Source organism: Mustela lutreola, chromosome 11, assembly GCF_030435805.1.
Source record: "Mustela lutreola isolate mMusLut2 chromosome 11, mMusLut2.pri, whole genome shotgun sequence".
Lineage (NCBI taxonomy): Eukaryota > Metazoa > Chordata > Mammalia > Carnivora > Mustelidae > Mustela > Mustela lutreola.
The window spans coordinates 69110523-69127094 of record NC_081300.1 but is presented as its reverse complement, the minus strand read 5'-3'; the positions used below and the strand labels follow the sequence as shown (position 1 = coordinate 69127094).

Genomic DNA, 16572 nt, shown 5'->3' with positions numbered 1-16572 from the left:
TTTGGCCAGATGAATAAATCTCTTTAGAGAGTAGTTGTCTGGAAGGATGGCTGACTCATAACTGTACTTTGACATCCTCGCTGACTTGGTTCATAGAGATATGAAATCCAAATGCATGAAAGACAGGCTGGCTGAGCAGCAGGCTACTGCTTTTGCTTTGGAAAAACAGTGAATTTGAGCTTTGCATGTTGATTGTTTTGAAAATACCTTTATGGGCCCAAAGTCTTCTGTAACTAGATCAAGGTGGGTTATCTATATATTTTTAGCCTGCTCTACACCTGTAATGCAATCAGCCTACCTATTTTTATTCACAAACTGAGCAATTTAAAACCTCCTCAATAATTAAGGTGGGCTCATGTTCTCCTCTGTAACCGAGCAAGGTAACATCTGAGGGTTGTCTAGGTGATACACAGTTGTAGATCCAGCTCACAGTTTCTGTTCAGAAGTCTTGCACTTGATTATATCACATGCAAGTCTTCATCTATGTACAATCCTAAAATGTGCATGAAAAATATGAACAGAGCCTTTCTGACTGGATTTCTCAAGTCCATGGCAGAAAATAAAGATATAGTGACGAATATACGGCAATGGAGCAAGTTTCATTTTGGTGAAAGTAATTCATCTTGGGTTCCCGATAGAGTGCTGCTAGGGAAGGTGGTGATCGCTGTGGCATGAAAAGGAGTGAAGAAAGGCCTTACTTTGTAGACTGAGAGACCCCAGTTAAAATTCCTATTTCATCTCTTATTAACTGTATGCCATGATTTAGCCTCTCTGAGCCTCAGGGGTTTTTTGTTTTTGTTTTTGTTTTAATTAGATGTATTTGTTTGAGAGAGAGGAAGCAGGGGGAGGGGCAGAGGGAGAGAAGCAGACTCCTGCCTGAACGTGGAGCCCTTTGCTGAGCTCGATCTCACCACCCTGAGTTCATGATCCAAAATCATGACCTGACCCAAAATCAAGAATTCGATGCTTAACCGACTGAGCCACCCAGGTGTCCCCTGAACATCAGTTTTACCATTTGTAAGATAGAGAAAGTAACAGCTGCCTGATATGTAAACTTAGCACAGGATTGAAAGGGGCTCAGTGTTATCCTTGATATCTCTTGCCATAGTCTACTGTCACTGATTATTAGAAGAATCTGAGCATAGTGGGACAAAAATCCCCACACATTAGTGTTTATGCTAAAACCATGACAGTCATGAAAGGACTCAGTGGTTTGCTTTGGGTAGCCCAGTCCTGCTGGAGGTAGTGTTCCCGAGGCGGAGGCTGTCTTTGGGTCTGCTGTCATCCAGGGACCTTGGATGGCTAGCAGTGGAACTCCGGCAAAAGGACAAGGGGAGTGGACCCTCCAGGAGGAAGGGAGTCTCAATACCAAAGGCCATGGGGTATGGGTCTCTTTTCAGAGAAACCCCTTCCAGGAAAGGCTACGTGGCAGGGGATGGTTTTCTTGATGATTTTCTTTCTTCTGCTGTCCCTCCTGGGGACTGTGTTGTCCTTCAACAATGTGTGTCTTCTATTCCTGCTCAGGTCCCCATACCCTGCAGTAATAGCAGCTAACGCTGGCCAGATTTTCCTATAGTAACTCAGCCCTCATAACAATCCCAGGAAATAGAACCATTACCACATCCTATGGGGAGCATGAGGAAACTGAGGCTTGGAGGTTAGATCACAGGTGCCTAAGGCCTGACTGTGACACCTGCCTGGCTGGCTGGGGAGAGGGCCTCACAGATGAGCTGATGGCATATCAAGGGGGAGCAACACACCTGCAGTCACCTGGATCTCCAGGCTCACAATCCAGTGCTCTCTTCTCCAACTGAGGTGCCAGCACCCATTGCTGGGCGGCTGGTTGGAGGAGGAAGAATAAGCAGGGGCTCGGATCAGCTATACAGAATCACGACCTGGAGGTGTTAGTGTCTGAGACCCTCCCTTTCAGGATTGCTGGGTCTTCCCATCCTCGACTAGGGATGATGCTTGTTTGTGATCAGGCAGCCAGGACAGCAGCCGCAGCAGTAAGCAGAGCTTTGGAAGGTAGAAGGGCCCTTAGGAAATAAATGAGGCCAGCCTTTCCTGATAATGAAGAGCCTGAGGCCCTCATGAAGATAGGGGGATTGGAGGGCAGGGTCTTTATTCCATCACCCAAGGCAAGAGCGTCTCCTAAGGCTGTGTCTCCTCAGAGCCTCTCTAGGATGTCTGGGATGGTTGGAAGTTGGTGGCTCCATCAGAAAGGGCAGCTTAAGTCCCCGGACCTCTGCTGATCCCAGAGATGCCCCGAGGCAGACAACTCCCTCTGCCCCTGGCTCACCCACCTGGGAACTAGCTCCATCTGGCCTATGCTGGCAGACGGTAGGGTAGGTAGCCTTTTGCAGACTGCATTGATTTCCATTTCCCCGAGGTGATGAGGTAATTTAAAGGTGATTCCATTGAGTTTCCAGTTCCCTTGCCTTGAGACCTTTCTTCCAAAACGCCTGCTGCTAACAGCTTGGGTACCAGGCGTTGATAGAAAAAGACGTGTTTGTTGCCCATAAACTTGAATTATTTACGAGGCGCGTGGACTCTTATAGCCGCTTTGCACACATGCCCCTCCTCAGTGGTTACTTAATGAGTGCATGCGTGAGCTGGCTTTTTAAATTAAACAGCATTTCATGAGGCTAAACTGATCGCCGCTCCTGCAGGCAGGCTGCTCTCCCTGGGCTGCTCTTTTCAGTCACTGGCCCCTGAACCCCAAGCCCCTGCAGGCTTCAACTCCTTCCTCTCCTTGCTGCCTGAGGTCATGCCCCGTCCATTCTGTCGCATTTTCTCTGGATTCTCTCCTTGCCGTGCTGCCACTGCCCTCATTATTGGGGCTCCCTGCACTGGGAGGCTCCTTTTAGACTCGCCCCTCTATGCCTTGGGCAGTTTCATCTTTCAGGAACACTGGTTCTGCTCTTGTCACTGCTTTCCTGATGAACGTTCCCTGGCTCCCTACTGCCCTGGCCCCCTACTGCCTCACAGAACCAGAGCAGATGCCTCAGCCCGGCCTGAAAAGCCTTTCTGCAGGCTGACCTAGCTCCCAGCAGTTTAAAGCACAGAGCCGAGGCCTCTCGTGCAGCCCGCCTCTCCCTCCTCTCTAATGAGGTCTTCCTCTTTTCTCATGGTCATGTCCCTTCCCTCTCCCACCTCCTGAGGCCCGGCTTCAGAGCCACCTCCTTCAAGATGCCTTCCTCCTTTGACTGTTCCTCCGCTGCCTAGACCCAGAGCACCCCGACTCATTCATCCCTGAGCAGTTCTGGGCAATAACGATGCCAAAGTGAGGGCAATGGGTTGTATTTTGTCCCCCCAAAAGCTACATTAAAGACCCAACCCCTTAGTACTTATGAATATGACTGGAAATAGGGTCTTTGCAGATGTCATCAAGTTAAGATAGGGTCATGAGTGTAGTCCCTAATCCAATATGATGGATGTCCTTCTAAAGTGAGGGAAATCCGGACTCAGACACAGACACGAAGGGGAGGGCCATGTGAAGATGGAGGCAGAGACCCCACTTATGCTACCCCAAGCCAAAGAATACCTGGGACCACCAGAAACTAAAAGAGGCAAGGAAAGATCCTTCCCTCAGACTTCAGAGGGAGCATGGCCCTATCAACACCTAGCTTCCAGAATTGTGAGAGAATAAATTACTGCTACTGGAAGCCATCCAGTTTGTGTGGCCCTAGGAAACTGATACAGCGAGTGCACCCCCTTCCCAGCCCCAAGGCACTGACCACTTATTTGCAGGGGGACAGACAAGAGCCATACGAGTCAGTGTGATGAGTGCAGCAAGCAATGGGTAAGGGTGTGATGAGAACCCTGAGGAAGGGCCCTTCTCCAAATAGTCTTGCATCCCCTCTCTGAGGTGGCAGCTGTCAAGTAAGGCTCGTGCAGGGAGGGGCCCACACCCGGTATCCAGAGATGACAGGAGCTGGCGGAAGGAAGGAAAGACAGGGGATCTCAGCCAGGTGAACAAAGGCAGGGCTAGGAGGAGCAAAGGTGAAGCTAAGGAGTAAGAAATGGGGAATTGCTGAGGCCCACAAGGCTTAGCTCCTGGTGGGCTATGGAGTTTGAACTTGAGCTTGCTGCTGTGGGTATCAGGGAGCCATGGAAGGGAAGTGACAGAGAGCAGGTGGTGTATTTTCAGTAAATTGTCCATATGGCAGCTTGAAGGAAGGATCGGAAGGGATAAATGTGGAAGCTGAGACCTTGGAAGTGAGCGGGTGGGTGGCTTACTCCCCCAGGTGGAGAATAGGGTATGGGTTTGCAAACTATTTTGAAGTTAGCATCCTTACAACTTGGGGATGCGTTGCATGTAGGGACCCAAGGGGAGGGAGAAACCATAAAGCTGGCCCTCAGGTCTCCAGCCTGGTGCCTGTGGGCAGAAAGAATTGTCTGGAGGGGGAAAGGGGGTCATGAGGGAGCAGAGGAGGGATACTGGTCTCAGCGGGGGACAGGTTGATGTGGGGGACTTCTGGTGGTCTTGGAGATCTGGAGCTTGAAGGGGAGGGCCACAGCAATGGTACAGAGGGGGAAACATGAACAGGGAGACTGGACAACGAGCCATGGGCAAGGGCACCATCACTTGTGCCCCATCCAGCAGGGAGTGGGAAGAACATGGGAGTGAGGACTGACTCGGGCCTGGGAGCCACGAGAGAGGAGGTCGGAGGACAGCGGGGGTTGTGGCTACAGGGCTGGGAAGCAGGGAGTTTCAGGAAGAGGCCATTGGCATGACTCATGCCTGCCACAGTGAGGGCACCAGAGAGGGCATCCCATGGGGCTGCTGCGTTTCAGGATGACTCTTTAGAACAGCCGTGTATCTGTCACTTCTTCCCTGTGTCTTTGGTTGACACATGCCTCTAACATCCTCTCTCCTTTTTCTGGCACTTCTCCCGACACCTCTCTGGACACTGCCACCCAGAGCAGCCTGGTGAGGTGAGCGCAGGTGGATGTCTGGACATCCATGTGGTGACCTGTCCTGAGCCTCGCCCCTGAGCCACCTCCGCTACTCTCAAGGTCACTGGTACCCCTGGCCTTGAGCATCTGCCAACAGCCTGGTGGCTGAGGGTGGGGTGAGGCCGCCGCCTGGCCGAGTGACAGGTGCCTAAGCCTGCACCTGGTTGCAGCTATGTCCGTTCTTTGCAGGGCCCGTCACCATGGGCGGCTCTGCTCCTCCGCCTCATGGGGATTGTGCCACGGGTGCGTCAAATGATCCAGCCCCTCTCTGATTGCTGCTTGCCAGGTTGGTTTGTGTGCCCTGATGTGTGGTGGCTTCTCTGATGTGACCTCTGGCCTCTCCTGCCCTCCAACTCCCTCATTATTCACCTGCCTTCTTGCCTGACCTTCCACCATTAGAGAGCCTTTGGTAGGGTCTCAGGTTTCAACATGAGCAGGAGCTGATCCCGGCACACTCTTACCAACTATAATTTGTTGAGAGATGGCATTTGTTGGGAAATGCACACTTGTAAAGTATTTTAAAGACTCTAAAATATAGGACGTAAGATTCAGTCATCTTTCATTACCTCCCTCCTAGGAAACGTACACACCCATTGGTTAGCAGTGATACTTTTCCAGATCTTTCCCCATGCTTTTACAAAGCCATGTAAGTACACACACACCCCCACACGCACTTACATATATGGAAATGAGATCGTATCGTGGATATCGATAAGCAGCTTGCTTTTTCCCTTACGAATATATTTTAGAGATCTTTACATGTCGACACAAATAGACTTAGCTCATTTTAAAAATAATGGCATAGAATTTTAAAGTGTATCATAATTTATTTAATCATTTCCCTCTCGAGGGATGGTTAGGTTCTTCACATTTTTATTTAACAGAGTGCTGTAGTGGTCCTGCTTGTGCGTGCAAAATAATGCACGTGTGTATAGATTCCTAGGAGTAGAATTGCTAGACTAGAGGAGGATACCCGTGATGGATAGCCATAGACACTATCAAATCGTCAGTCAAAAACAGGGCATAAATTTATATCTCCCGGTAGAGTGGATTGTCAATGGAAACTACCCCATCATTCTTGTTATGCTTTGTTGCTCTGATGGGTGAATGACAAGGCATTTCTTTGCTCTATTTTGCCTTTCCTTTATTACCAGTAGAGACTGAGTATACTTCTGTTTGTTGACTGATCATGCACATTTTGTGACTTGTATGTTCGTATTTATTGCCATTTTACCATTTAGATACTTGTGCTTTTATGCTGATTTGTAGGAGCTCATGGTGAGTTGCAGTGATCTCTCCTTTGTCCGTTGTTTATTTTCCAAGCATTTTCTGTGCTGCTTATCTTTTAACTCGATTTATGGTAGCTATGGTACTATGGACTTTCTAAACATTCACGTTGTAGGATCAATCAATCGGAGCCTTATTTCTTAGTGGGGAGAAGTGGAGTTTGGAGGCTTAAGATGTTGTAGTAGTGACCCTTCTTGGTCTGTGCTTGCTCTTTGACTTTGCAAAAAAACCCTCAACTTCACTAAAATCTCATTTTGCCAGCTATGTACAGCGCTGTCTGTCCTTCCCAACCTCATCCTAGCTGCCATGGGAACCACAGGAGAGGCTGTCTTGCAGGACTTCATAGTCGTTCTGAACTTCACAGTGAAACTAACTCATTGATGGACACTGAGACCCAGTCTCCCAGCACAGGCCTTGTCTGGGGCAGTGGTTTTTAGGGCGCCAAACCCCTGCCTCTGACCTGGTTCACTTTTCCCAGATGTCTTTTGGGTGCCTGCCCTGTGCCAGTGATGTTGTCTTTGGGGCTCTGCAAAGGGAGGTATATTTGTTTGCTGGAGCTGCCCCAAAATACTGGAGACTGGGTGGCTTAAGCAACAGAAATGCATCTTCTTTCTTCTTTTTTTTTTTTTTAAAGATTTTATTTATTTATTCATGAGAGACAGAGAGAGAGGGACAGAGGCAGAAGGAGAAGCAGGGTCTCCGTAGAGCAGGGAGCCCAATTTGCTCGATCCCAGGACCCCAGGATCAACAACCTGAGCTGAAGGCAGCCACTTAACTGACTGAGCCACCCAGGTGCCCCAGAAATGTGCTTTCTCACAGTTCTGAGATTGCGGTGTCTCAAGTTTGGTTTCTTCTGAGGCCTCTCTCCTTGGCTCATACGTAGTTGCCTTCTCATGTTCTCCTCAGTAGTCATCCCTTAGTCTGCGTGTGTCTATGTCCTTCCCTCCTTCTCTTGTAAAGACACCAGTCATATGGAACAGGGGCCTCATTTTACCTTAGTCACCTCTTCAAAGGCTCTGTCTCCGAATATTGTCATATTCTGTGTCACTGGGGGTTTGAACCTCCACATACGAATTTGGAGGCAGGGAGGGGACACAATTCAGCCCCTAAGGGAGACAGTCCTGTGCCTGGATGAGAATCAGGGTCAGAGAGGCTCCTGGACTTGCTTTCTGTCACCCAGGGAGCGGGTTGCAGCTCTGTGCTCAGACCCACACATCTGATGCTGCTTTGGCTCCACTGCCCTGACCTCCCGTTCACTGGTCCCCTCCTGTTCTCCTGCCATCCCATTGCCTCACAGAGGCAGAGCCCTTACTCCCAGCTGACTCTTCTGTACTTCCTTGGGCCCCTTGGGAATGGGTTTGAAATAATCCGTTTGACTGAATGTATCTTGCTCAATTTTTGTTGTTATTGTGGAAAAATACATGGAATATATATGTGGACGAAGTGGGAAATATGTGGGAAAGTGTGCGGAAAAAGTAAGATAAAGAGCATTTGGAATATTCGTAACTCCCCAATAATCCCACAGCCTCGCAAAACTGTTTTTTGATTTTGCTCGTTACCTTCTCTTCTCCACCCTGCACATACGCCCGTGTCTCACATCTTCGGCCATATTACACCTGGCCTTCGGGCTCTGTCTTTTTCACCCCACATTATAACTAACAGTCTCTCTATCTTTTTTTTTTTTTTTTTTTTTTTTTAAAAGATTTTATTTATTTATTTGACAGAGAGAGATCACAAGCAGGCAGAGAGGCAGGCAGAGAGAGAGGAGGAAGCAGGCTCCCTGCTGAGCAGAGAGCCCGATGCGGGGCTCGATCCCAGGACCCCGGGATCACGACCTGAGCCGAAGGCAGCGGCTTAACCCACTGAGCCACCCAGGCGCCCCAAGTCTCTCTATCTTTATAATGATCATTTTAATGACTGTGTACTATTCCACCATGCTGAGGCACTCTAATGTTTTGAATTATCTTCTGATTTTTGTGCATCTGAGGTTCCCCTTTATGCCATTACCGATAATGATGCAATGAGTGTCCTTGGACTGAATGCTCTTAGCATCTCTTGAATTATTTCCTGAGGGAAAATTCCCAGGAGTCAGATTACTGAGTTAAGGGAAGCAACATCATCACAGCACCTCGATGAGCTGTAAAATCTCTTTCTGGAATGAGTGTACCGATGTTCTGTGTCACCAACAATGAATGAGTATGCCAGCTTCTCTGTCATCTCACTTGCATTTGGTGTTAATAATTAAATGCATTTGGGGCCATTTTAATATACTTAAAAGGGTACCTACCTCAAGGCTTTAATTTGTATTTTTTTAATGGCCAAGAAAAGAGGAGGAACATTCTGCAGTAGATCTGTACTTTCAATGGTTTCTGTTGTCACTTTCTTTAAAAGAAATTTTTTAGGGGTGCCTGGGTGGCTCAGTGGGTTAAGCCTCTGCCTTCGCCTCAGGTCATGATCTCAGGGTCCTGGGATCGAGCCCCGCATCGGGCTCTCTGCACAGCAGGGAGCCTGCTTCCCCCTCTCCCTGCCTGCCTCTCTTCTGCCTGCCTCTCTGCCTACTTGTGATCTCTGTCTGTTAAATAAATAAAGAAAAATCTTTAAAAAAAAAAAAAAAGAAAATTTTAAAAAAAGGAATACTTGAAGACCAGACAAATAAATGGGTAGTAATCCCTTGGGAATCCCAGCTCTCTCACCTTGTGAGGGATTTGTTAGTCGAAGTGACATTTAGGCCGTCAACAAGCAAAAGGCCTTTTGGTCAATAACTAGTAGAAGTGATTGAATGGGCCAGCTGGGTCAGCCACTTCTGGGAACAGAAAGGGCTAAGAAGAGGCCAGCATCTTCAGAGCTGCCTGCTGGGACCTGACCCCAGTTCTCCATGGGGTCCTCTAGGCGACCTGGCAGATCCTCAGGCAGGCCTCTCCTTCCAAACACATGTGCAGAGCTATAGTGTAGCCCCTGGCTCACTCTAGAACAAAGCCCACCAGACTCAGCTCCCAGGTTGGGGACCTTTGGGGCAGTTCCCGGTAGCAGAAGGCACATGCTGGCAGAGTCAGGCCAGGTATCATCCCCAGTGAAATCTGTCTCGTGTTTGCCATTTTTCAAACTCCCCTATTCCATCTATCTGATCTGAAATAATCAACAATAAATTGAAAATTTTTCCCCCTCGGAAGTTTATTTTAATTGCCTAGCAACATATTATCATAAATTGCTTTCAAATTAATTCTTTGGCTTTGATGCACACTGATTTATTAATGATAGCAGTCAGCATCTATGCGTGGCTATTCTTAGAATGCTGATGTTTTAAAGGGCTTCATTCTTAAGGTAACTGCACAAGGAACTTGTATGTCCTGCAGACATCCAGACACCACAGACGTCAGTACCTTTTCTGCTGTGGGCCTGAGCCCCTCATTAGTGATGAGCCTGAGGCCCAGAGGGCCCACCAAATGTCTCTCAGACCCACAGCAGTGGAAGGCCAACTCAGGTCAGGAAGCCACCATTAGATCTTGCCCTTGTGGACCTCCCCAGTCTGTGTTCACCTCTGTGTGGTCCAGTCAAAGTCTGGTCAAGGGCAGAGGTGCAGAGGGGAAGGGGCTGCGTGGTGGTGTGCCAAGAAATGCCATCTGTGAGGGGTTGTGGGGTGGTGACAGGAAGCTTGGGAAGGTAAGAAGGTGGTGTGGGTTTTGTAGGTTGGGCCAAATAGGGCTCCTGGAAAAGTGGCTTTCATTGATCAGTTTATCAATGAGTTAATTTATCTGTTTATTCCCGTGCTCATTCATTCATTCTGTGCCTACCATATGCTGGGCCACCCGAGAGACTGGGAGCAGTAAGAAAAGAACACACTCTCTGCCTTTGAGGAGTTTGCTGTCTGTGTGGGAGATGGACAAGTTAATAGGAACTCCCACCCCAGGGCAAGTTAGGTCCCAGGAAAGAAAGAAGCCCGAGGCATTCTGGGAGCCCAGACTGGAAGAAATTCACCTGTGATTCTAGTATTTTAACATTTCCGGGTATGGATAGTTTCCCCACAATTATAAATATATTACATGTTTTGTCTTCTTCCTCAGCATTTTCTTTTTAAGCACAGTTTCTTATTTCTGCAGAGTCATCACGTACATGAGTCTGATGGCTCTGTGATATTCTGTGAAGTTGTTGAAATAAGCATTTGCCTGCTGTTAGGGTCTTAGGTTGCGTCCCAGTTTTTGCAACAAATGGCACTGGATGCAGAGTTTTGTGTTCCTTTCCCATCGTTCATTTGTGATGAATCCCCGGGGGCCCACCATCTGGGCTGGAAGGTGTGGACGTGTGTTTGTGGTTCTGAGCTATGTTCCCCCACTCCACCTGATGCCTCATAACAGTTTCCCGGGACCTGATTCTCTGTTGCCTCCAGGACTGGGATGGGTGGCCATACACCCAGTTACCCCACACATGCGTGCCTGTGTAAATCTTAGTTGAGTGTCTGCGCATACCATATTAATGAGCAAAACAGGGAACATCCTGGAAGCAGAGCCTGCATAACAATGTTTTGGTAGCAAGTGGAAGTGGGGAGGCCAGCCTCTAGGGAGGCTGTTGTAGCAGCAGCAGCAGCAGCTGCTGCTGCTGCTGCCCAGAGAGGATGTGACAAGGAAAATGTCACCATAGACCTGAGGGGAATCCAAAAACTCAGAAGTGACCAAAGACAGTGGCCTTGATGTAGGGTCAGCTATAGCCTAGAGGGAGGGTTGCAGTTACCTCCAGGATTGTCACTGCAGGGTATTTGGGGTGAGTGGATCTCAGGAAGGTCACAGAGTTAGTTCATTTGATTTTAGGATATCATGTGTAGGGTGTTGGAGGCTGTCCACTTGGAGCTGTTCAGGATGGGGGACAGGAGCAGGCTGGGTTTCAGCCTCACTGTCACACACAGGGGCAGGAAGGAAACTTTGACAGGCCTCAGGGTAGCCAGGAGAGCTGCTGGAACTACCTGTCGGTCATCTGATGCTCTCTCTTGGTGATCCCGCTGCTGGGTCAACTAAGACATTTCAGGTAATGTGTCCTCTCCTTTAAGGACAAATTGGCACTCTTCGGCTGCTTGCGAAGCCAGATAGTAGATTTTTGAAGAATTCCACGTGAGCAGGGCCTCATACTTGTTTGATGTGAGTTATAGCATGAAACAATTATGGAGAAAAGAAGAAAACATGTGTGTTTGCCTTTGTAATACCGCATGACTTTCCTTTCCTGTTTCTCTTCACTATTTTCATTTCCTCCCTGGGTGTGTGTTGTTCCCAGCTCTTCCTCTTTGCAGCTGCAGGTGAGGGGAAGGGGACCAAGGAAGCAGGGGCTGAGAGTCCAGCATCCATTCACTGTGAGGATGGGCGTAAAGGTTCTCAGCTGCTCTGCCCTCCCCTGCTCTGCTGTGAGATGGAGGGCACAGCTCCGCATTCAAAAGATGCTTCCAGCTTCCAGAGTCCGTGATGTTCAGAGTGGCTGGTTAAATATCCTGGGTTGGATTATTCTTCCATGTGCAAATCCTTTAAAAATTGCCTGTGTGTTTATAAACATTTCCCAGAGCACTCAGGTCACATTTCCGGTCTCACCCCCCTTTTCCTTATGAGGCCTCTGGGAGCTTGGGGAGCAGTATTGTGCTTAAGGGGCCCCACAGGACGTGGTTCAGAGTCTGTCTCCAAGGTCAGACAGAAGGGGCTAGGTCCAAGCCAGGTGACCCTAGGCAAGTCCGTTTACCTCAGAGCCTTAGTTTGCTTGTCTATAAAAGAGGATGTTGGTGGAACTTACCAGAGGCTATCTGGTGGGGATTAGATGAGGCACTGCAAGAAATGTGGGTAAAGCTTAGCCCAGCACTTGGCATTGAGTCAGCACTCCACTGGTTGCTATTTGCATTATTATTATGCTCTTCATTTTGTAGTAAAAAATCAAGGCCCAGAGTGGCTAAATGCCTTACATCCCCTGGGCCAGTAAATCTAACCCAATTGCTCTAGATTAATTCCCTAGGTGGAGGAAATACTCAGTCGCTTCAAAGGCCTAGAGGGAATTATTGACCCAGCAGCACCTTCCCTGAGTTTATTTTAATAGGAGCTTCATGGTATATTTGAAAACCTTTAAATTGGTGAAACTTGATTCAGTTTCAATAGATTACATTTGATAAATTCCCTTGACTGAACTGTGAAGAGGTGGTGTTGGGGAGGGCTTTGTCAGGGATGGAGCAGGGCCCAAAGCCTCATCCCAGGGCCCAGAGTTTGTCAGCCAGTGGGGAAAACAAGACCTGAACAGGGCGGAGGAAGGTGGGGGCCAGGGCCAAGAAGCAGGACCAGCCCGGGTTTGGACTGTCTTCCAGCAGGTGTGTGTGCAACCCAAGTTGTGAGTGTGGCTGGAGCCGAGGGAGAAAGGGGAACAGGATGGGTATGCCTGTGGGGGCTTAGAGACCACTGAGTGGATGTATGACAGAGTCTGAGAGTAGGATCTCTTGGCTGTTGTATGAAGTGTAAGCCATGGCGGGGGGTCGGGGCAGGGCGGGGTGGCAGCCGGAGACCTGCTGGGAGGTTCTAGCAGAGTCCACAAGGAAGATGATGCTGGGTCCGGCCTGGGTGGCAGCTTGGGGGTGGTGGGAAGAGATGGGATCCTGGTTGTGTTCTAGTAGAACTTGTCATGGTGTGCTGACCAGCAGGAGGTGGGTCTAAGAGACTTGGGAGTAAGGGTCTCCAGGTTTCTGTCCTGAGCAACTGGAAGGTCCGTGCTGCTCCTTAGCTGAAGTGGGGATGACTGGGGGAAGGGTAAGGACAGAGGTCTAGGGGGCCATTGGGAGCTCAGATTCGGACAGCTGGGACGTGATGCCCATCACACATACCGCGGAGAACTCCTGCAGGCAGCTGGACAGGTAAACTGTGCTCAGAGAGGTCTGGCAGAGACAGAGGTTGGTCCCCAGGTGCCAGCAGTCCTGTGGGAGCAGTGGTAGCTGGACTCCCTGGGGCCCCGCTCCTTGCCTCCTTCCAGGACGGTGTACAGGTGTCAGCGGGCGCTCAGACACAGGTGCACCGGGCACAAGAGGCGCCACAGGGGAATCAGAGGGTAACCAGGGCTCAGAGGTGACCCCGATTTCCTGGAATCATCGTCAGGCTCTGGGCCAACCCCATTTCCCACGTGCCACTTAGCTCTCAAGGGCATCTTTCCCTTTGAAATAAAGCACCGCCAATCCCGCTACTGCAGGAGGCGACACCATCGCTCTCATTTTGTCGTTAACATGTGACGTTTAACTGAGGAGCCCGCCGGACACCTGGGTCCCACCTGGGTCCCCTGGGGGTCTCACGGACAAGCAAGGAGCGTGCCGATGAGGGCAGCCCTCCTGAGAGAAGAGAGGGGGCGGCCGCAACTCGAGCTCCGCTAGGCTCCCGTGGCGCCGACGGAGTTAACGGGCTCGTGCACCTGGCGGGCCGGCAGCAGTGGTGCATTGTGGTAACGCGGCGCCGGGACCACTAGCACCCGCCGCCTCCGCCGGGAGGCCCGCCGAGCTGTGCGCGCGACCGTGGGAGACCCTGGGCCCGGCGCCATGTAGCGTCCGGCTGCTCGGAGGCCGCCCCGCCGCGGGAATGAAGGGACGCGGCTGCTGGGAGTCGGCCTCCGTGCGCTCCTTCTGCAGCTCCGGCTGCCTGAATAAATTTAAGAAGGGTTAGTGCTGCCCGGCTTCCGCCCAGAGGCCGAGTTCCCCTGCGCCTGTTCGCCGGGAGCTGGGCTTGCTGCATGATCAGTCCAAGCGAGCCTCTGATGTCACTCCCTCGCGGCGTGGGGAGCGCGGGGAGCCTCGGGAAACCCCTGTCCCGGTACCCCGCCAGCGTGTGCTCTCCGGACTCGCATCTGGCGCGGGGCATTTTGGAGAGAGGGCTGTGGCTAGAGACCCATCTCTGATTAACCCCTGCAAAAAGGAAACAAAATATAATCCAGAGCTTTCTGGAAATAAGGGGCGGGAAGAGGAGGTACCTGTTTAATCCACCCACCTATCCTTCCCTCCCCAGAGTTGGCTTGGGACACTGGCAGAATTGCTGCTCTGTCCACAAGAACCTCGTCCTGCCCCCCCTCCCCGCCCCCACCACCGTTGGGGCAGCTGTGCTCAGTGCATGACCCAACCAACTACTCTTTGCCCTTTGAACAAGCTGTGACAGATCAGGAGATTCAGTGTAAGTGGCCGCCTGGGTTTAAGCAAGGACCTGCCTTGAGGTTGCACCCCCAGGCGGTGGTCTCCACAAGGGGCTGAACAAGGGGGCTAGGCAGGCATGCGCCTAAGAGCCTTCCTTCCTCAGCAGCTGTTGTTAAGGTTGAAATCTTGCAAACCGTTTAAGTTTCTGCCTGCAATTCCTGATGCTTGAAATTTGCATTATTGGAGATTTTGCATGAGTGAAACTTGCAGTTTACCTTATTGTTTCTGTTAGAGTTTGAGACTCTGGGGAACAAATAGGATTCTTCGACTCTGTAGACCTAGAAGATACAGATGCAGTTAAATTTGCTTAACACGAAATTCATTAGAAAGAGCTCCTTTTAGGAATTAACTCCCTCTTATCTGTAACAAGCCTTGTAATTAATTTTGCTGACTGGTCACACTAACGGCTTCATGAGGCCTGGTGTAGGGCAGACATCTTCCAAGTTGTGAACTCCAGGCCTCAGCTCTGGAGTCAGGTTTAATCATGCATGTCCTCCTGAAAACACCATCTGAAGTCTCAGGGTGTTTGTAATTTCAAACATTTGAGATTTCTTTTCGTGGGAGCTGATCCTGTGGTCCTGTCTTGAGAATGCTTTACAGAAACCGACAGTGAATTTTATATAAAGTATGTCTTCTGGTTTTAGATTGATTTTGATTTCCAAGTTTAATTTTAGATGGAGAGCCCTTTCTAATGCGATTATGCTCTTAATGAAAAGTCTAAATGTTCCTGTTAACGTTTTTGCCGAATTTATTCTGAGGGTGAATTTGGAGTTAATCTGAAAAGAAAAAAAGAATGTATGGTTAGGTGTTAATTTTTCTTCTATTGGCCTGCCTGATGATTTTCTTGGTTGCCATTCTCTAGAACATTTGCTGCTGGCAGGTAGCATTGGGCCTGGTATCCACTTGCTTTCTGCTTGGTTGTGAGAGGATGCTCACTTGGCGGGGCAAGGTTTTATTTATGTATTTGAGAGAGAGAGAGAGAGAGAGTACGTGCATGCCAGAGCAGGGAGGGGCAGAGCGAGAGGGAGAAAGAATCTGAAGCAGGCTCCCCACGGAGCGAGCGCAGAGCTTATCATGGGGCTCAATTCCACAACCATGAAATTAAGACCTGAGCCGAAACCAAGAGTCAGATGCCTAACTGACTGAGCCATCAAGACACTTCGAGTGTTCATTTTTGTCCGGAAGTTCAAACCTCTGCACCTCAGGGCTGATGACATAGTAACCTCTTTGATTACTAGACCTCTCCAGGCTAGGCGTTCTGTCTTACCCTTCTTGTGACTGTTCCACTCTCCACAATGGGTTCTGGGGACGAGGAGCTGAGGATATTGTGAGGGGTGGTGGGCATGGTGCTTAGCACAGGGCCTGGAGCAGTGGGTGCCTTCTCCCACAGCCCAGGAGCTGGCACCACAGTCAAGAGCAGCCACGGTTCAGCCCCAGTGTCAGATGTCCCAGAGGCAGACTGCAGAGGGTGCCCCTCTGGTGCCCCGCGAGGCCAAACAGAACATTTCTGCGGGCACGATGATTCTGGCCAGCTACAAAGAGCAGAGTGAGGAAAGCCGAGATGAGGCCTTCGGGAGGACTGGTGAGCAGGTTGTTCTGGGAGGGGGGTGCCTCGAGGGCCCTCACATTATGGGTGTGGCAGGCATGGCCATGGGGTTCTCCTCCCCAACTTGTAGACAAGGTGAGACCGACTGTCTCGTTTCTGACACATTGAAAGGTATTGCAATGAGAGGCCACTCCAGACCCATTTCCCCTTAGAAAAGGGTTCTAGTGAAATCGTGCAAGTCGAAGAACCAGCTGGCACGCAGCCTACTCTGGGGACTGGGGGCCGAGGTCTAGGTGGTGATCATGTAGGTGACAGGACAACGTCTGAACTGCGGAGGTTCCTCACACGGGCTGTTCCTCCACAGCGGGTGGGCTTCCCCCAGAGGATCCAGGGTGCTGGGGGGCCTGAGTACCTATCCTGCCTTTGCCGCTGGGTTGTGTCACCACGGGCATGTCCCTATCCTTCTGTAGGCCTCGGTGGTTCCCACCTTGGTACATGACAGAGGAGGAGTGAGTTGCGAAGGGCTGGTGTCTGTCTTGCTCTCAGGCCCTGGCATGTGAAGAGGAGCCCTGGGGAATCCTTGACACGAGGCCCCTCCTCCTTG

At 50.2% G+C, this 16572-nt stretch overlaps 1 protein-coding gene across 6 annotated transcripts in view; it reads left to right on the top strand.

Moving 5' to 3' along the window:
- OSBP2 (oxysterol binding protein 2) overlaps positions 1-16572 on the top strand; it is a 161109-nt gene that overhangs the window by 80503 nt on the left and 64034 nt on the right. The window contains exon 1 of one of the 6 annotated variants that reach the window (XM_059140109.1): positions 13729-13896. The exons of 4 other annotated variants lie outside the window; for them this stretch is intronic. In XM_059140109.1, coding sequence (XP_058996092.1) covers positions 13818-13896 — 79 coding nt within the window. In that variant the 5' untranslated portion in view covers positions 13729-13817. Of the gene's footprint in view, positions 1-13728; positions 13897-16572 lie in introns of those variants that run through there. One more of the 6 variants, XM_059140110.1, reaches the window with a different exon arrangement.